Source organism: Chiloscyllium plagiosum, unplaced genomic scaffold (assembly GCF_037043375.1).
Source record: "Chiloscyllium plagiosum isolate Xiang-an unplaced genomic scaffold, Cpla_swu_hap1 HiC_scaffold_32, whole genome shotgun sequence".
NCBI lineage: Eukaryota > Metazoa > Chordata > Chondrichthyes > Orectolobiformes > Hemiscylliidae > Chiloscyllium > Chiloscyllium plagiosum.
In genome coordinates this window covers 22,906,639-22,928,185 of record NW_028270170.1, presented here as the reverse complement: position 1 = coordinate 22,928,185, position 21,547 = coordinate 22,906,639, and the positions used below count along the sequence as shown (strand labels likewise).

The window sequence follows — 21,547 nt, the reverse complement described above, 5'->3', positions numbered from 1 at the left end:
TTATCATAGACCGTAAAAAGAAAGATTCAACTTTTTTACTCTGCAATATCTTTGCAAGTATTTAGCTCCAGTGAAGTATCATTCCTGTTTTCACTCTTTCATTTCTGATGGGGTTACAAACATTTCCTTTTTATGAATTTCTGTCCATTCACAAATGTGATTCTCTCCATCTCTCTTGGACACACACACACGGACACACACACACACACACACACACACACACACACACACATACACGAAAAAACCAAGATCTTCCTCCAGTTACTTTGACTAATTTGAATTTGCTAAACAGCACTTTGTTTTCAACTTGAATTTGTGTCTGTTGTCTGGCCCCTCTGTCTCTGGATAGTAAAAACTCAAATAGTAAATGCTATTTCTATTCAGGTAGGGCACATGGGCTGATTGCACATTCTTTGTTGCCTTTCAAATGGCAGTGACTGGCTTGCTTGGCCATTTCAGAGGACATGTAAGAGTCAAATGCATTGCTGTGGTTTTGGAGTCAAATGCAAGCCAGACCAAGTAAAGATAGCAGATTATTTTCCTCAAGGACTATAGTCAACCAGATATTGATTGTCATGAAAAACCAATGGTTTCATGGTCATCCTTCAGCTTCTTTTAATTCGCCCTCAGTAATTATCAACAGGTAATTTAGGTTATCTGGTCATTTAGCTTAAGTCAGATGATTCCTTGGAAATGTGTTTTAACCTATGCTTAAAAATGAGTTTCTGACTCTTGAAGAGAACAAAAAGTCACTTTCATGGGACTGGAAAAACATTTTTAACATATGTTGAAACATATGTTGAAACAAATTTTGTGATATTTTTAGTCTGAATAACTTAATAACTCAGCTTCCTAAATAATAATAATGTATTTTAAATCTGTCCATGGACCTGACTTCTTAGTCATCATCCTGAAAATTCAGCCAATATTTGGACTTTGCTGATATAGGTGTTCTCAAGGAGAGAGAGGGCTGATTGATGGCGGAAGGGAGTGGTGAATGCTGTCAAATAGTTATTGTGGCTCTCGTTGGCTCTAGTAACTGTTCTACTGAAGATCTTAGGCAGAGCTATAGCATGGGGAGAGGCTGTAAGTCGGAAGGTTGAGAGTAGCCTTATGTGAGAGAGGTCAAAGTCATGCCAAAATGCCAATGGTCAGGGAAGGTAAAATACTGCAGCAAACAATGTTGAAACAAATTTTGTGATATTTTTAGTCTGAATAACTTAATGACCTGAAAACACAATTGAAAATGGACTTCCTGTTGCTTTTCCAGCGCATCCATGATTGTTGTATCTCTATTCCATTCACTAGACTTCATAGTTCATCTCTTCCCACCATGACTATTTGACTTTTGAGCAGGATGTCCAAGTCATGTGTGTTTTGACTAATACGTAACTTCTCATTCACTGTCTTCTTTTCTTATGGATGTTCATCGTAGAACACAATCATTTGGTATACAAGGTGCCTCATTTCCTTTTATAAACTCCTTAGAGTCTGAGATTTTGCAATCGGTTCTGATTGAATCAAGGGGAATGCACTGCAGTTTAATTGCTATGTTCGATATGTACTGTCTTAACAAGACAACACATTACCTTATCAGAATGCTTCTATTCATTTTAACCCTATCTTTTGTGGTTATACCAAGTCTTTGAATGGAACTCTGTTAAAGTGGCCTTTCAGAATAATTCAGTGAAGTCTGAACTTTCTCCAAACCTTAAACTTCATGAAACCCATCTCTCTGCATGTAATACATATAAATGTTTAAGAAAATTAAAACTAATCATGGTACATTCTAGACCACCGTGACTATCACAGAGATCAGAAGGGAGTTCAGGATTTTGCTGTTAGAATAATTGTTACGGAATATATTCTTCAATCACCTGGAGTGAATTATTTGTATCATTTGTAGCACCCATGCTAGAGAGTTGTGAACTTAGTCTGGTTGAACAGGTAAAGTTGCATATCACACTTCAATAGTCACCGTTTTTCACAGAGAGCCCATTGCTGAAATGACATTAAATGGCAATGTTCATGTCCATGATATTCTTATTTCGCACGCCACATGTCATTAAATGTGTCATTGCCAAACTCCCCTTCATGATCAGTTAGACATGTTGCTGGCGTCTCAAGTTCAGTTCTTAATAATTTTTTCTAAGGCAGATTCTTTGCTCAAATAGGTTTTATTGCAGCAGACAAAATCTGGCCACAAGATCTGTAAAATGTAGAATATTCCAAAATTTGAGATCCATAACAACTAACTTCTTAAAGTTGAGTGCCAATGGAAGACTTATAATTGACTTCGTGGCATCCTTCTTTGCTTTTTGCAAATTCCACAATTCTCATTCCTCTCTTCTGTATAGTTCATATACTGTTCCTCAGAATTCTCTTTGTGGTGTCATTTTGAAGACTGTAACTCTTCATTTTTGGTGGTTCACTGCATAATAATTCTTTGGACCACATCTGTTGCAACTATTATCTGTTCTTTGGATATTTCTGGAATTCATATTCACCTGTTATTTTGGTTCAAATTTTGTTTTCTACTGCGTTGGCAGATTTGCTGAAGGTAATTTAATCCTCATTCTGCCTGTCTTTAATCTTTCCATTGTATCAAAGCTTGTTTCCAATATCTGGAACATTTCAAAATCTGACATTCATTGAGTCCTTTCTTTTATGGTATCTCTGCAGAATGATCTACTTGTTCCATAAAATCATTGAATCCCCACAGTGTGGAAACAGGTCCTTTGGCCCAACAAGTCCACACCGACCCTCTGAAGAGTAACCCACCCAGACACCTTCCCACTACAGTATATTTACCCCTGACTAATGCACCTAACTTACACATGCCTGAACACTATGGGCAATTTAGCATGGTCAATTCACCGAACCTGCACATCTTTGGACAGTGGGAGGAAACCCACACAGACACTGGGTGAATGTACAGACTCCATATAGACGTTGCTGGAGGCTGGAATCGAACCCAGGTTCCTGGCTATGTGAGACAGCAGTGCCAACCACTGAGCCACGTGTCATCCATGTAGGTAGGCGATGGCCTAGTGGTATTATCACTATACTGTTAATCCAGAGATCCAGATAATGTTCTGGGGACCTGGGTTCGAATCCCACCATGGCAGGTGGGATATTTTATTTCAATAAATATCTGGAATTAAAGATCTAGCGACTACTATAAATCCATTGCCAATTGTCGGAAACACCTATCTGGTTCACTAAGGAAAGAAAACTGCTATCCTTAACCTGGTCTGGCCTACATGTGACTCCAGACCCACAACAAAGTGATTGACTTTCAACTGCCCTCTGGGCAATTAGGGATGGGCAATAAATACTGTCTAGCCAGCGACATCCTCATCTTGTTAAAGAATAAAAACAAGCTTAAAGAAATGTCTGTTTTCCCAAAAACAAGTTTTCAAGAGGCATGCTTTTGATTCAGCTGGGTCTCCTTCCATGAGAATTCAACACCAGTATCTTGTCCATACAATAGACTTGGCACTCTCCAGCAATTTAAACTCTAGTACTGATCCAGAATTCCCCAAATTGCATCTTGTCAATTCTTTAAGCGTTTTGTTGAAGTCCAGTATACATTTTTCTATTGCTTTCAAAAATCTATTCATTTCAGCCCTGCATTATGGAATTTGACAAGTCGTCTTCCTTGTACGTTTCATCCTAAGAATGTTAGTTGGAAGTCCAACCTTAAGCACAAAACTACTGTCGAGAATTTATCTCACAGAAACATTTATGATTTTACTTCTGGTAGGAAGCAAATCCAAGTCCATTGCTTCTTTTGCCTTTTGGAGGGAGGTAACTTGTGTCTGCATATTGACTACGTTCTTTTATTGGTTATATGCGTCAGATGTTAAAAACCTGGAAGGAGAATCATACCCCAACAGCTTATGCTTGCTTTCTCCCATTTTGCAAAAAGGCCACCAGGATTTTTGTTTTCTATATGAAAAGATTTTCTTAATTTCCAAACTTCATTTTTATCAGTCAGAATCCTATAATGTGGCTCATGATTTTTGTTTAGTAATGTTCCTCTGAAATGCCACTAATTGTGTTATTATTTTAAAGACACTATATAAATTCACAATAAGTTCAAATTGTATCTTGTTCATTACTGAAGAGTGCAGTTCACTGAAGGAGCACGGACACATGTGAAGTTGATGTGCTGTATTAGTGGGGTAATGAATGCTTTATGGTAGGATTTATTATGGAGACATAGAGGGGATTTTCTCTTGCACCAAGCTCTCGCTCAGAATCAAACTTAGTGCTGAGTCATTCCTGTTAATGCTGGGGAAAATATGAAAGAATGGTTTATTCCGAAAATATACAATTTGCAGATCATATATTACAAGTATTTGAACTTCTTCCGAGTTGATTATGAAATGGAACCTGCAAGTCCATATTAAAAGTAAAAGTGTATGACTCATATCAACTGGTTCAAGGTGTATTGTTAAACAAAATTATTAAGGTACCAAATTTTTCTAGTATGCTACTTTCTGTTAATTTATTTCCTATCTAGGTTTAGTCTATGACACTTTCATGTTGAAGCACCAGTGCACTTGTGGGAACACTAACAACCATCCAGAACATGCAGGGCGAATACAGAGTGTCTGGTCCAGGCTTCAGGAAACAGGGTTACTTAACAAGTGTGAGGTAAGAGAAAAGGAAAAGTGATGACTGTGGATCAAAAAATTTGCAAAATACTGGATCTTGAAATAAGCATTGTGAAAATAATACTTAAGTTGCTTTCCCATATTCAGTTTTCTCAAATGTTCTTGAATATATCAATCCTGAATTAGGATCTTAAGTATGCAGATTCATTAAAGTAATAACAAGTTCAATAGAATACAGTTGGAAAAAGAGCCTGTTATAAAGTTATATCATGAATTGTATAGAAAGACCTGCTTATCAGCCAAGAATCTCAAAACTGACTAATTTGGAAATATGAAATTAGACCTGGAAAGCTCTGAACAGTGCAACAGCAAAGCTCATTGATACCAAATCCAAAACCTCATTTTGAGAAGTCTACTCCATCGTGTTTTGCAATAGCTTGAAAAGTAACTACTCACTTTGGACGTGTGAATTTTTAAAAATAAACTTTGCAGCTTTTCTGTAAGGGCTGACAGTTACTCCTCTTAAAACAAACTGCTCCTTCTCAACAAGTTATTAAGTACTGGCCACTTTAGTATTTGTATTAACTCTACAGAATGTGTGTAAAACATGAGAGCCAAACTGTAAAGTTCTTTAAGGTTTCTATATATTGCCAGATCCAAAGCATTTGAAAACTTCTGTATCTTTTGTAATGAGAAATAGTTTTGACCAAGCAAAAGGTTGGTGCTGGTACATCAATAATGAATTTTGTCCTAGTGTTTGTATTTGGATTATGAACCATCAAACCTCCCAAAAATGAATCTGGTACTATTATTGATCAATGTGCCTAGCAGGTCTGTAAAGTAATTCTGTAGCACATGTGTAAACTTCTCTGCTGATTTTAGATTGTCTTTGGTCCCAAGGTATGCCAATTGATCAGGAAGGTTACAGCATTCTTTCAAGAATTTTGTGTACTTTCATATTGGAAATTAGGTTGGACCCAGTTGCAGAAAACCCCTAAATTCAAGTCAGATATGCAAAATTCACAAAACTACACACATACATATTTTTTAATCTAAAAGTGAATTATTGAATAAAGCAAGATGAAGTCTAATCTGTAGCAAAATATCCTTGTATATAGTTTCTTATCTCAAGATCGCTTGTATCTTGTTTTCATTCCTAAACTAATGTCAGACAATGCCATTCAACTGGAAACTCCTTCCCAGAACCTGAAAAGTTGCATGCTTCAACTCTATCACACATAGTTGATATGTAACTATATCAAAACTTGGAATAGCTCCAAGAAAACTCAGGAAGTCTCAAATTGGCAGTAAGTTGGTTTCTCTGGAATCATAGGTGATTCAGAATACTGGACAAAATCTTTGTCACTTCCAAAACTTGGACTTTAAACATGATTTGATTCTTATTTTAAATTAACTGTCAGAGAACAAAAATAACTGAGCACCTACTTGACCCTGTCCTACGTGCTGTCGGGACTATTCAACAGGGGTCACAAAATACTGGTCCTTTTGCTATTAATTGAAAAAGAAAAGGACAACGGGATATTACATAAAGAGTTTGAACAATATGTCCTGTCATCTCAGTCTTGGACTTCAAGTAAGCTCATAATGCCTTGTAAAGGTCATGATTAAAATCCCTAAAGAAGAATTTAATTTATCCTCAGTTCATATGCTAGAGGGTAAATTTGCCTTGGAAACTGGTATAATTGACAGAAACATAGCAATCTTTTGAGCAATTTGTTTGAATGTATGGGAAATGGAAAAGCATTCTTGTAGATAACGAAAATTCTGCAACTGAGATTTTGGCCTCTTGCCATTGTAATGTGTTAGAAGACCTATAATGTAAACAAATCTAGTGCACTTGACACCGAAGAGTTTGCTGCTTCTGGTGATGTTAAGTTTTAATCCTTCGCTGAACAACCCATACACACAATTAGGAGTTGTTGCTTTCTCTGCCTAGTGAAAAGCAGTATTGTACATGACTGTATTCTTAGCCTGATTTTGGATTATGTGGAAAAAATACTATTTGATGAAAACGTGGGCTCAATGTGGGACAATTACTTCTGGTTTATTTTATCAATATATTACATTTCCAGTTATAACACATTTTCTGGCCTTTTTTTGCTTAAATTGTTCATTCGTTCTTTGAACAAAACCTGTGGTCCAGATAATAGTGCATACATGGTAGAGAAACATTTGTGATTGTACTTTCATATGATGCATTTGTACTCACCAATGTCTTAATGTCTCAATGATGTATTTGTTTCATGTGCAAACAAAAACTTGGATAAAATACTATTGAAAAGAATTGGGAAGTACAATGCATTGTTTTGTAGAGATAGACCAAATTGATGTGCAGGTGAAATCAGCAACACGTTTTATAGCTATTATTTTGTACTTTCTTAGATTAACAAAGACTAACAATGTGACCTTGATTCGTTTTTTTTAATAAACGCTTGGTTGACTCTGCTATGAATTGTGTATTCTATTCTGCAACTGTTGCCGCTCAGCTGCTGTATCCTTTTATGTTAATCATTGTTGCGCAAATTAGAATTATTAAAGTTATGCTTACAGCATGTCATCTCCTTAGAATTAAGTAATGATTGTACAATACAAATTCAGTTTCCTCATTGAGAATTATAGTATGTATTATGTTGTAAAATGCTGTGGAGAAAGTTAATGGTTATAATCCTATTAAATGGGGAGGAATTTCTCTCTCCTACAAACCAGTTGGTCTGTTCTCAGACCATTTATAACAAATTAGCCTTAAATGCATCAACTTAACTGTGCACTAAGCTCTCTTGACTAATATTATTCTACACTTCAAAACTGAATGACAGAATATCTCTCAACAGTCACAAAATAAATTTATCTGTACAGAAAAGATAGGTTTGGCATTTACAGTTTGGAAAGTTTGATCATACTTGAGAGTCATATGATTTTAATGTTTAAAATTAGAGGGCAAAAACTGGATGCAGACCGCAACTAAGTCGCACTTGAATATGAAGTTGGAACTGAATACAGAAATTCTAACATCAGTGTAAAAGTCGCTTTATTTATTATAGGGAACCTCTATGTGCTAGCAAGTAATCAACAGAGTTTCAAATGTTTATGCTGCATGTACCTATAATTTTTACATATTTATGAATATATCTCTTAATCTATTATTTTTGGGAAATTGGGTTAGCACAGAGACTGCATTAGTATATTCATTACTATGGTTTCCCTGTGAGGAAATTTCCAATGTTTGTCTTCTAAATAATTAATCCTTTGAGTACTGTATGTTTCAAACAGCATCTAATTCTTCACATGTTCTCTTGTGTACAAAAATACATTTAGTTTGCAATGGTGCATATTCTGTAAATCGAGGATTAGAATCGCATTAATCGCATCGTGGGCGGCACGGTGGCACAGTGGTTAGCACTGCTGCCTCATAGTGCCAGAGACCCGGGTTCAATTCCCGCCTCAGGCGACTCTCTGTGTGGAGTTTGCACATTCTCCCCGTGTCTGCGTGGGTTTCCTCCGGGTGCTCCGGTTTCCTCCCACAATCCAAAAATGTGCAGGTTAGGTGAATTGAACATGCTAAATTGTCCGTAGTGTTAGGTGAAGCGGTAAGTGTAGGAGTATGGGTCTGGGTGGTATACGCTTCGGCAGGTCGGTGTGGACTTGTTGGGCCGAAGGGCCTGTTTCCACACTGTAAGTAATCTAATCTAACCTTAATTAAGGTAAATGCATTTATAGGATAAATTACTTAAGACTAATTCTGCAGACTGTTTTCATTCTGGTGGAGAAATGCTGCTGCAGTCCTCACAGAGTGAATATTTTTGTACTTTTGCAGCGAATCCGGGGTAGAAAAGCGACTTTGGATGAAATTCAAACAGTGCATTCAGAACACCACACATTGTTATATGGCACCAGCCCTCTGAACAGACAGAAGCTGGACAGTAAGAAGTTGCTAGGTAAGTAGCTGCTGCATATTCTAATTTAAATGCAAAGAAATCAAAGAAGCAGCAAATTCTTATAAGTCAGTCTTTTAACTGATGTTACAATTCTGTTTCCATATGGCATTTGTTTGCTGATTTGGAGGAATTACATTACTATATGATGCATTATGTAAGCTAAAAATGTTCGGCTGATTTAATTAACTTAGAAAATTGAGTTGTATGGATGATGAATATTGAATATTTTAATTTGAATATACCCAAATAGTAGTTAACTATGTATTATCAAGGATTTTCTATTACATTCTAAGAAATAAAAATGATATCAGCCTTTCACCATCATCTGAAGGGGAATCTTTTGACATGTTTCTTTAGGGCCTATTACACAGAAGATGTATGCACTGCTACCCTGTGGTGGACTTGGGGTGAGTACAGCTAAGCACAGCTCTTTGTATTTTCATTATGCTGTTAAAAAGGAAGAGGTGTTATGTATCTTAAAAAGTATTAAGGTAGGTAAATCCCTGGGTCCTGAAGGGATCCATCCCAGAACATTGAGGGAGGCAAGAAAGCAAATTGTTGTGGAATTGACAGACATCTTTGTATCCTCTTTGGCCACAGGTGAGGTCTGGAGAATAGCCAATGTTGTCCCATTGTTTAAGAAGGGAAGCAGGGACAATCCAAGAAATTGTAGGCCTATGAGCCTCACATTGGTAGTAGGGACATTTTTGGAAAAGATTCTTAGGGACAAGATCAATATGCATTTAGAAGTAGATGGACTAATTAGCGATAGACAGCATGGTTGTGTGTGGGGGAGGTCATGCCTCGCCAACTTAATTGAGTTTTTGAGGGGTTGAGAAAGATGATTGATGAGGGAAAAGCGGTTGATGTTGTCTACATGAACTTCAGTAAAGCCTTTGACAAGATCCCTCATGCAAACTGGTACAAAAGGTGAAGTCACAAAATATTGGGGTGAGCTGGCAAGATGGATACAGAACTAACTTAGTCATGGAGACAGAGGGTAGCGGTCCAAGAATGCTTTTCAGAATGGAGGGTTGTGACTTGTTGTCTTCCATAGGGGTCAGTACTGGGACCTCTGCTGTTTGTGATTTACATAAATGATTTGGAGGAAAACATAGTTAGCCTAATTAGTAAGTCTGTGAACGATACCAAGATTGGTGGAGTTGCAGATAGTGAGGAGGATTGTCAGAGGATATTATAGGATATAGATCAATTGGAGGCATGGGCAGAAAAATGGCAGATGGAATTTAATCCGGCCAATTGTGAGGTAATGTATTTTGGAAGGTTGAGTACAGGTGGAAATTATACAGTGAATGGCAGAACCCTTAGGAGTGTTGATATGCAGAGGGATTGGGGGCGCAGATCCACAGATCACTGATGGTGGCAGTGCAGGTAGGTAAGGTTGTAAAAAAGGCCTTTGACGTGCTTGCCTTTATTGGAAGGTGCATTGAGTATAAGAACAGACAAGTTACGCTGCAGCTTTGTAGAACTTCAGTTAGGCCACACTTGGATAATTGCATACAGTTCTGATCACCACACCATCAGAAGTATGCAGATACTTTGGAGAGGGTATAGAAAAGGTCTACCAGGATGTTATCTTATATAAGAGTTTTAGCTATGTAGAAAGATTGGGTAAACTGTGTTTGTTTTCACTGGAATGCAGGAGGTTGAGAGGCAACCTGGTAGAACTTTTTAAAGTTGTGAATGGCATGGATTGAGTAGAAAGTATGATGCTTTTTACCAGGGTGGAGGGGTCAATTACTAGGGTACACAGGGTCAAAGTGTGGTGTTGGGGGGAGGAAGTTTAAAAGAGATCTGCGAGGCAAATCTTTAACACAAAGGGTGGGGAGTGCCTGGAACATCCTACAGGAGGAGGTGGTGGAAGCAGACACAATAGCAGCATTCAAGAAGGACTTTGACGAATACATGAATAGGAAGGAACTAGAGATATATGGATCCTGTAAGTGAAGATAGTTTTAGCACAGAAGGGCAAAATATGTCAGTACAGGTTTGGAGGGCTGAAGGGCCTGTTCCTGTGCTTTTTTTTCTTTGTACTATGTTTGATTGATACACTTGATGTAAAATAATGCTGCCACATTCTGTTTCCTGCTGGTCAACGATAAAATATTTGGCATAATAATTGTTGCCTACTAGTATCCTTGCTGTGGAGTGCATTAGATTGAATTAGCCTGCTAAAATTAGAATACTTTATTTAACTCTTTCCAATGCAACATCTCAGAATGATTGTTGCTTTCAGATAGGTTTGCTTTATCTGTCTTTTATTTCTTTTAAGTGGTATTCTGCATTCCCATTAGTGAATACACTTGGAGGAAGTCTAATGCATTGCATAAAATAATGTCTCTATTAAGGGTAATCTTTTGACAGCTGCAGTCTTTTTTTGTTTTTTTCAAAAAGTTGTATAAAGTTCTGAGTTCTGCCAGTTTGATTTTCATGTACAGTTATAAATAGATCAATTCTATATTCTTGCTGTGGTTCTGTTCGCCGAGCTGGAAGTTTTGTTGCAAACGTTTCGTCCCCTGTCGAGGTGACATCCTCAGTGCTTGGGAGCCTCCTGTGAAGCGCTTCTGTGGTGTTTCCTCCGGCATTTATAGTGGCCTGTCCCTGCCACTTCCGGTTGTCAGTTTCAGCTGTCCGCTGTAGTGGCCGGTATATTGGGTCCAGGTCTATGTGTTTGTTGATGGAGTTTGTGGATGAGTGCCATGCTTCTGGGAATTCCTAGATGGTATACAATCGAGAACGAGTTTCCCTGGGAGACCATAACATTGACTCTCGCCACCATGGGATTTCATGATGCTAGGTCAAACATGGACAAGGAAAAGTCTCGCTGATTACCATGTACTACCTCAGCTGATGAATCAGAGCTCCTCCATGCTGAACATTCATTGGAAGAAGCACTGAGGGTGGCAAGGATGCAGACTTACCTCTGGATGGGGAATTTTAATGTCCACCACCAAGTATGGTTCTTCAGCAGCACTACTGATGGAGCCAGTCAAGTTCTAAAGGATATTCTTCCTGGGCTGGGTCTGCAGCAGGTGGTGAGGGAAAAACATTCTTGATGTCATTCCTCACTAATCTGCCTGCCACAGGTGCATGATAAAATTGGTAAGTGGCCATCATACAGTCCTTGTGAAGACAAAATCCCATCTTCACATTGAGAATACCCTTCTCAATGTTGTTTGGCATTAGCACCAAGCTAAATGAAACAGACTTCAAATAGACCTAGCAAATCAAACTGGGCACTTGTGACTTGCCGTGGACCAGCAGCACTGGAAAAATCATCCTCCAAAACATGCTGAAGGCATATCTCCCACTCTACCATTACCATTAAGCCAGTGGAATAACCTTTGTTCAGTGTAGAGGGCATGTACCAGGCACACACAAATATGAGGTGTCAACTTGGTGAAACTGCAGGACAAGGCTACTTGATTGTTAAATGGCATAAGGCAACAAATGATAGACAGAGCTAAGCCATTCTGCTACCTGTGATAGGCAACCCTGCCACATCCAATTGCAAATGGTTGCAGGTAGTTAAACAACTAACTGAAGAAGGAGACTCCACAAGTATCCCATCCTCAATGATAGAGGAACACAGCATCAGTACAAAAGGCGAGGCTGAAGAATTCACAACAGTTTTCAGCCAGAAATGCAAAATGGTTGACCCTATCTTGGCCTCCTCCAGAGGTCCTCAACATCACAGCTGCCAGTCTTCAGCCAATTCAGTTCATTCCACATGTTATCAAAAGACAGAAAATAGGAGTAAGAGTAGGCCATTTGGCGCTTCTATCTTACTTCAACAATTCATTATGACCATAGCTGATTATCCCCCTCAGTAGCCTGCTCCTGCTTTTCGCCCATCTCCTTTGATCCCTTTGATCCCTTTCCAACTCCTTGAAACCACACAATATTTTGGCCTCGATTGCTTTCTGTGGTAGCTTGAACTCAGCTTGTCCTCCAGTAGGGTGCACTGGATACTGCAAAGGCTGTGGGCCCGAATAACATTCAGGCAATATTACTGAAGGCATGTGCTTCAGAACTTGCAGCTACAACATTGGTATCTACCTGACAATGTGGAAAATTACCCAGGTATGTCCTGCACACAAAAAGCAGGACAAATTCAACATGATCAGTTTATTTTCAATTAATGGAAGGTGACATCTACGTTTCTATCAAGCAATGCCTACTCAGCAATAATTGGCTCACTAATGCCAATTTGGGTTCTGCCAGCTTCTGACCTCATGAAGCCTTGCTTCAAACATGATCTAAGGTGCTGAATTCCAGAGGTGAAGAAAGACTGACTGCCCTTGACATTAAGGTAACGTTTGCAAAATTGGAGCAAAACTGAAGTCAATGGGAGTCAGGGAGAATACGCTGGTTGGAATCATACCTGTTGAAAAGGAAAATGATTATGGTTGTTATAAATCAGCCATTTCACTTCGAGGACATCTTCGCAGGAGTTCCTCAGGGTAATATCGTCCTCAGCTGCTTCGTCAATGAGCTTTCCTCCATCCTAAGGTTAAGAGTGGGGATGATCGCTGATGATTGCACAATGTTCAGCGCCATTCACAACCTCTCAGATACTGAAGCAGTGTGTGTCCAATTGCTATAAGACCTGGACAATATCTAGACTTAGGCTCAAGTGACAAGTAACATTTGTGCCAGACAAATGTTAGTACATATGGCAGCAACAACATGGTTTCAAGAAGAGCACTATGTACAGATACCTAAAAGAGGAATACATTTTTAAAAAGATGATGTTTTGATTAGGTCAAGCAGTGTTTATCATGTTTGAAGTTTGGTCTGCAGTATTTTACCATTGTTGCTTCTAAGTCTGCATTGTCAGTAAATTATTGATATAAATATTTTAGAATGATTTCACTTTTTTTTAGTGCAGAAGTAAGGGATTGATAATGGATGCAAGAAGGATTGCAATGTAGAGTGTTTTTGTAAATCTTGTTGAAGTTAACAGCAAATCAGAAACATGTTTTACTGGTTGTTTGCAATATGTTGTGTGCACCTTCTACTTTACCCTCACCCCCTTTGTCAGATGTTTTGTCAGTAAATGAATGTCCTTGTTATTCTGCCTCCTGCAACCACCATCTTCTCTGAAATACTGTGTTGTTCAAAATGTAGTGCCTTATAATTATCCAACAAACTTGGTTTGGGACATATTGTGGAGAACCACATGACCTGTACAGGCACATGAACCTTTGCTTCAGTTGCTCAGTTGTATTTTATAATGTTGGTAGTTAGTATTTGTATCTGAACTATCTGTCACTGGATTATAAAGTGGTATCATCATAGTGTGCATACTGTAGAAGTGTCACCTAGCAGCCATCCTTTTGAGTTTTCAGAAGGGTGGAATTTTTGATACTTACAGAATGAAAGTGATGTGGCATCTGTCTGCTTCGCTGAGAAAATTTGTGTTCCTTGTGCAATGATAACAGACTAGCTAAATATTAATTAGATAATCTCTCTTCCTATTAACAAAACCTGTAGCTTGGTCTTCTGGTGCCTTGATTATTAAGTCAGACCAGTCTATGATGATCAGTGAATGAGAGAATTTCTGTCAGTTTGAATGTTGGAGTCCAGGGCAAAGATAATATATTGATTGAAGCTGGCAAAGAAGACATTGAGGTTTGTTTGATACAGGGTGTATTTTAAAATGGGAAGTATGAGTAATGTCTTTCATAGCAGGCTGGAAGCAACTTAAAGCAAAAGCGAAGTTTAAAACATATGTGACTTTGACAACCACAGGCAAAGAACAGCCATCCATGCCAGCTGGTAACATCCTGTTGGGAGAAGATGCACAGGTCGACAATAGTCAGCCTCAAGAGTCGCAATTCCTGATGCCTTACTCATGCAAGAGATCCGCAAAAGTGAATATTGACCAATAACAGCCCATTGCCAACTGCTAGCTCCTAACAAACCCTTCACGATACTTGACCTGCTGGTTTATTTGGCTACTACTTCTGCACTTCATGTAACTATTTCTTCATTCAAAGCAAAATAAACTGGAAGCTTAATTAGGATTTAAAAGGAAAATAAACAATAGAAAGAAGACATCTTCACAATGAAAAGTACTTTGGAACTGTATTAAGCACAATAGCATTCGGATCCCTGTAGATCTTAATAGCTGCAACTGAGTCTTTTCATAGTGCTTACTAGAGTAAACTAACCACTTTGTGAAACTAGACATGCAATTTAACACATTGGATGTCGACATTCATGAGGCACTTTCCTTCTTCCAATTGCTATAGAAAATCTTGAATTAAACAAAGACAAATGGAAATTTGTCTAATTACTTTTCATCTTTTTAAACCATGATGTGGAGGTGCTGGTGTTGGACTGGAGTGGACAAGGTCAGAAGTCACCATTCGCCTGATGGAGCAGTGCTCCATCAGGCGAAGTGACAAAGGAGCAGCACTCCGAAAGTTTGTGATTTCAAATACGCCTGTTGGACTATAACCTAATGATCTTTTTTAATGTCATTGAGCCAACTGACACATCATTGTTTAGATACTACACTTTAATGAGCATTTCAACCCACTCTGTGCACATGATATGACTGTACACACAAACTTGAGTAACCAATCTTGACCGGTGTCCTCAACTGGATTGGTAAAATAGAACTGAATATTCTGACTCTGACATTTTCATTAAGTTTCCTGGACAGTGCCTCTCCACGAAACCTGGCTTGTTTTCTCCCATGATATTTCAAACTAGCCTCATTAACTACCTACTACCCTACAGTGTCCCCCTCATGCAATTCTAGTCTGATTCTTGCACTCACCAAAGCTAGAGGTACTTCCCAACACCAGGACGTCACAAACTCCTTGGCACAGATGTAATCTTGAAAGGGCATTTGTGCATCTGGTCAAGTGCTGATAGTCCAGAGATACCTTGTATTGTTTAAGACATTTATCCTGGATATGACTGAAAAGGGGAAAGTGGCTTGCCGCTTTGCAGACAGAAATCTGGAGGCCCTGGTAGACAGGATGGTGCAGAGGAGAGCCATCTGTTTCCCCCAGGACCAGAGGAGGCCACAAGAGCAAACTTTTGTCAGCCTGGCCTGAGATGGTCACTTGCGTCAGTACAGTCTCAATCAACTGGGGGATTACACAGCAATGCCTCGTGACCACTTCTACTCCGCCATGGTAAGTGCCACTATCACCTCTGCTACCACTCACTCACTATATCTTTGGCTCTATATCAACCTCCCATCAAGGCTCATGCTGTACCCTCACTGTCACAATAACATGCAAAATTCCATCAACTGCTCTTACTCACCCCATACCCATACACCACTGACTTTGCATGGCCTCTACGTCTCCTCGTCACTTACTGGGGACGTCTCACTACCTTTGCACACCTGCACTAGCACTGGCACCGATGCCATCACTTTAATTCTCATACAAACCCCCCTTTCTTTCACATTGCACAAGAAGGCATCCCACAGTCGGGCAGGAAGAGCCAAGATAGGCAAATTTCGACCCTGACTGATTTCCCCAAGTGGCTGATTGACTGTGCCTCAACTCTTGGATTGATAGTGAATGCTTTATTGATGTATTGTGCCAGCTGTCACTAACTGAAGGTTGTCTCCCTTGACAGAGGGCGACTACTCTTAGACTTTGAGACACGAACATCTGTTTGCAGCACACATCGTGTTTTGACCACATTGGTGGCTACTACATAGTGTAATTGTGAGATTGCCATGGCACTGTGCCAAAGAGTAACATATATACGCACTTGACTGAAAACTGCTGACAAGCATGAAGAGCTGTATGGCTTTGTGTTTGTGTTAAATTGCAAGGTTAAGTCAAAGTCCTGTGCCTTTAGGGTGCCACTGACGTGCAAGACAAGACAGAGATATTATAAGTATCTCAGTAGGCGCTGTGAATGAGTGCTAAGAGAGCAAGCAAGGATTCGAGATGCACCCTGGTCCAGTCCACGTGCAGGGTAACTGTATCTACACACGTCCTTGCAGCAGCATTGCAATAAAAAATACTGGTGTGTTCCAAAGTACAACAACAAAGTGTGGAAGCCAAGTTTAAGGGAACAGAGTTGTGCCACGAGTATGTGGTGAGGCTGGCTTGTATAGGGTAAAAGTTCCATAGATGTAGGGTGCATGTGAATGGAGTGTGCAATGAACGCTCACACTTCTGTCCGGAATTCTTGATTTTTAGTTTTTATCTGATGGATTGGAAAATGGGAGCTTATGTATTACTGAGGCAAGATTAGGTAGTAATGAGGATGATAAAAATCACAATAATATTCATTAATATCTCTCACCAGTCATTCAGGACATTCATGACTTATTTGGGAAATGTAGTCTCATAATTGAAAAAGGCCTTATTCAGTATTGCTCAAGATTCTTCCAATTTCTCAGCATAGCCCATGTCATTGAGGGCCTGGGAAGCCATACTTTGGAACACTGAAAATTGCGCAGGAAAGTGTGACCGATAAAGACCAGCTGTCTGTCTAAGCTTTCTCAATAAGTTGTCAGAGGACTCCTTACCCACCTGGTACCATGTGGTCCGTGGAAGAGGTATAAAAAGAACAAATAACTCTCAATTAATTGCTAGGGAGGATGAACACCTGCTAAACCCCTCTCCAATCTTGAGGTAGTTGTAATTAATCTAGGAGACCAAATTAAACATATTATAGCTCTTGGACAGTACAGTTTTTGTCTCTGGCCATATTTGCAATTTGTTAGAATGTGGACTAGTGTATTAGAAAACCAGTTGTTTTAGGAAATCATCTTTGTGTAACAGAGAGTTTATGATTACAATTTAATTTAAATTTATACATTAAAGGCCATGCTCTTATATTCTGGTCCAAGAACAGTACTCACGCATATCTATTATTAAGTTACTCTACTGATCTCCGATCCCTGTGTGATCCATCAGTGAAAGAGAGCAAAAGGTAGTGGTGACATTTTGGCCAGTTTTGCATGCTCAGAGTATTGACTTTATGATAGCATTAGAAAGATACAAAATGTGTGCATGACATGCCTTAAGTTCACAGAGTCACCTCAGAATGACACTGCTGCCACCTTTGCTCTGTGGCAACAGGCAGCAGTAATCAGAACCCAATTCAAAGGTAATTTGGTACGCCATTTATCTTGCAAAGAAAATTCAAGCAGCTTCATCTTGACACAGCCATGTACAATGGGAACAAAACAAACATTTACATCATGTCAACAGATGCAACTGAATCAAATTATTTGGTCAGATTGCCAATTAAATGTACTTGAGGGTCCTGCGGAGTTTATAATACTCAGCAAGCCCTGTATGACTTTGCTCTTACTATCCTGTCTTATAAATTTAGGTTATAAAATTATTTAACATTGTATCACCACAATGTGATGAGTTTAATTTTTAATTGTCTGAGAAAAGGTGCATCTAGCCAAAAAAAAACTATTCTATGCGAGCAGTTTGACTTTTAGCCCTTCAGATTTTTTATTTAAAGGATGTAAAACCCTGCTCCCAGTCACCATCACAGCCATTCCATTTCTTAAGCATAAAAGCAGAGTATTGTGGATGCTAGAGATTGGAGAATCTCAATAGGCCTGACAGCACCAATGCCGAAATTTTCAATGTCGAGTCAGATTAGACTTGGAATGTTAACTCTGTTTCTCTGTCCACAGATGCTGCCTGACCTGCTGAGTTTTTCCAACACTTCCTATTTTAAAAATTGGACCAAAGTTCCATTTTATTTTTAGTTCTGTAGTTAAGCATAACAAAGCTATAGACTCAAGTTCCCCATTCTTCAAAAAACATTTTTTAAGTGCTAAAATGAGTACACCCTGCGTATCTTCTCTCTTTCATTTATAATCCATAACCAAGTCTTTCTCATAATAGCACTTTTCGAATAAAAGGCAATTGAGAATTGAATGTACATGTGCATAAATTATTAAAGTTGGCAGGACAAGTGCAGAGAGTATTTATTCATTTGTGGGTTTTGGGTGTCACTGGCTGACCATGTATTTATTGCCCATCTCTAGTTGCCCTTGAAAAGGTGTTAGAGACCTGCCTTCTTGAACCGCTATCATACACTGTAGAGTGGTTAATAAAACATAGTGTGTAATAGGCGTAATAATAGGGACATGGATGCAAAAGCATTAGTTATGCTAAATCAACGTAAGACACTAGCTGGATTATTACATATATTTCTGAGCAGCAGGTTTTAAAAGTATGTGAATGTGTTGGAGACAATGGAAAAAAGGCCTATAAGAATGGTTTCAAGAATGGGAAACTTCAGTAATGAAGATGATTTGGAGACTTTGGAACTATTGTCGTTGGAGAGGAGGACGCTATGAGATTTGATTCAAGTTTTCAAAATCATGAGGCCACCAGAGACAGTAGGAAAGGTGAAACTGTTCCTATTCAAAATAGCATCAAGAACAACAGAGCACAGATTTAAAGTGATTTGCAAAAGAAGTAAATAAGATTTAAGGCCATCTTTTTCTAATAGTTAAGGATCGGAATACATTGCCTTGAAGTGTGGTGGAACAGGTGCAATCGAGACATTCAAGGGAATGTTAGATGATTGATTAAATACAACTAACATGCAGAATTTATGACGAAGGGTGTGGGAATGGCATTACGTCATTATGCTCATTCAGAGAGCCAGTGGAGTCAGAATGGGTCAAGTTTCTCTTTATACGTTGTAACAGTTCTGAGTCTTCTAAAGTCTTTTCATAAAAAAAGCTCCTACCACTCTACTTTGATCAATCACTGAAATATAAAAGTCTGTTAGTTATGTTTTGCTCATAACACATGCTTAAATTTCAAAATAAATCAAATTGGATAGGTTTTGTATATTCCTGGAGAGAGCCTTAGTTTCTGTTGACAGTAAGTTTAAAAAAAAACAGCCGCTTTACTAAAACTGAAAAAGGCTGAACTTTGTTCCAGAATTAAAAATATACACAGGTCATTCTGCTATAATGCGCATTTTGTTCATACGAATTTGCTGTAACACAATTGTCAAATTGGGGACACTTTCTAAAGCGTGAACTTTTAAAACGTGTGTTGGCTGTAACGCGTTTACATCGCCAACACTTTTTAAGCGCTGTTCCTAAAGTGCAATCTTTCTATAATACTAGGTTGCACATGAAAGCAACCATCATGTTATAGAAGAACTATCTGTACCCTTTTTCAACATGAATATCAATTTCATCATAATTAAAATAATCAACAACTTTTATATCATGTAATGGAGCATTGAGATTTTTATTGTCTGGTTGAAATGGTTTTCACCAGCTAACATTACCACAGGTGACACAGATGTGTTTTTCACTTTAATCTGTGCTATGTTAAATTTCCTTTGCTACCCAGGCTGAAATTGGTAACATACTAATGATCAGCAGTTCTGTGACTGTGAAACCGAATGTCACACTTCATCATATGCCAAATTATCAGATTTTAAAGCTGTTGTAACACCGATAAAAGCTGAATTTCTATTTTAATGACGTACTGTCTACAATAAGTACATTTTAGAAGCAGAATATTAAGTTTGTCAATGACATAAGTGACAAGGCATTGATCAGCTAGCTAATTTTTTGCATTAAAATTCTTTAAACGCTAATTTGCTGAAAGTATAACAAATGCAACACTGTTGTATTGTTAGTATAACAAGATTTACAAATAATTTTGTTGTAGGTAGTTAGTTGCACTCTGCAGTTTCTTTATATGAAGTTCTGAATAGAACTTTTCTCTTTTCGTAACATTTGTATTTTCAAACTTAGTTTCAAATATTCCTGTCGCTTTTTTGCATTATATAATATTAACATTGGGACAGTCCTGTTGGATTTTACATTTTTTACTGATTTGATATATGCATTTGTAGATGGGGTTCACTGGCATTCCTTTCTTCTATTCAAATTGTTCCCATGGCTGCATAACACCACAGTATTTTTGTTCTTAAGTTGATGGATTTGTTATAATGACAATACACCATAATTAAATCCACTGAATTTATATTTACATCAAATTAGGTTTTGAGATTAAAAACGTTTTCTTAAATTGATTAGAAAACATTTACCATTTGTTTCAAATTGCCTCCACATCAGCTTTTCACTCACCAGCATAACATGATCCAAAGCCCTCTTCCAATATTAACAAGTAGCATGCATTGTAGATTCTGTTGCATTATCCACAAACAGCTAAATAACAATGGGATGGAGTTAACCTCTTGTGAGGGAAAATAAACCTTAGCTATGAATACTTGAATTTTAGTTAAATCATTGTTTTCTAGAAGTATCAGCTATTTTATAAAGGCTGTTGCTAATGATGTAGCTTCAAATGTATGAAACAGATTGTTTAGATTTTAAACCACATCAGTTGCAGTATTTCTCAACTGAAAAGTTAAGATGAATCTGTCGGACATCTGGGTTGCAAACAGTGAAGTTTTTAAAGCCTCCAGGCTTTGGCACTTAAATATCTGCCAACATATGAATAAAACTTTAAAGCAGCCAAAGTAATGTAAATCTGGTATTTGGATTTTTTGGCATGATTTTCAAAACTTCCTTAGAGTGTGCTGCATAAAGCCTCCAACTTAGGGAATGTAACAGACCAGACCACGGAGACAAATTCAAACATGGTTTCAAATAATTTGTTTTTCTGAAATGTATCGCTTTATTTCATAGCCTTTTCTCTTAATTTGTAGTGTAGCCACATACCTATCACAACTCTACAAATGAGAAACCTCTCTTTTGAAATTTCAAACTGCAGCAGCAAAATAAAGTACAATTCTCATGACACAATAAATATAAAGTAGATAAATTAGGGTCACCTAATAATATCCAAACTCTCTCTCGGCTTATAATAAGAAATATATTTATTTTGTCCTCACTAAAAGTAAAATGCTACTAATAATATTGGTTAGAACCTTCATTACAATAATTCAGATATGCCTGAAAACATGCTAAATTATGTGAGGCATTTTCAC

The 21,547-nt window shown here is 38.1% G+C and overlaps 1 protein-coding gene across 14 annotated transcripts in view; it reads left to right on the top strand.

Moving 5' to 3' along the window:
- Positions 1–21,547, top strand: part of hdac5 (histone deacetylase 5) — a 438,683-nt gene that overhangs the window by 367,229 nt on the left and 49,907 nt on the right. For all 14 annotated transcript variants that reach the window (XM_087977867.1, XM_043675117.2, XM_043675114.2 and 11 more), the window contains 3 exons: positions 4,529–4,662; positions 8,458–8,578; positions 8,936–8,985. In XM_087977867.1, coding sequence (XP_087833993.1) covers positions 4,529–4,662; positions 8,458–8,578; positions 8,936–8,985 — 305 coding nt within the window. The remainder of the gene's footprint in view (positions 1–4,528; positions 4,663–8,457; positions 8,579–8,935; positions 8,986–21,547) is intronic.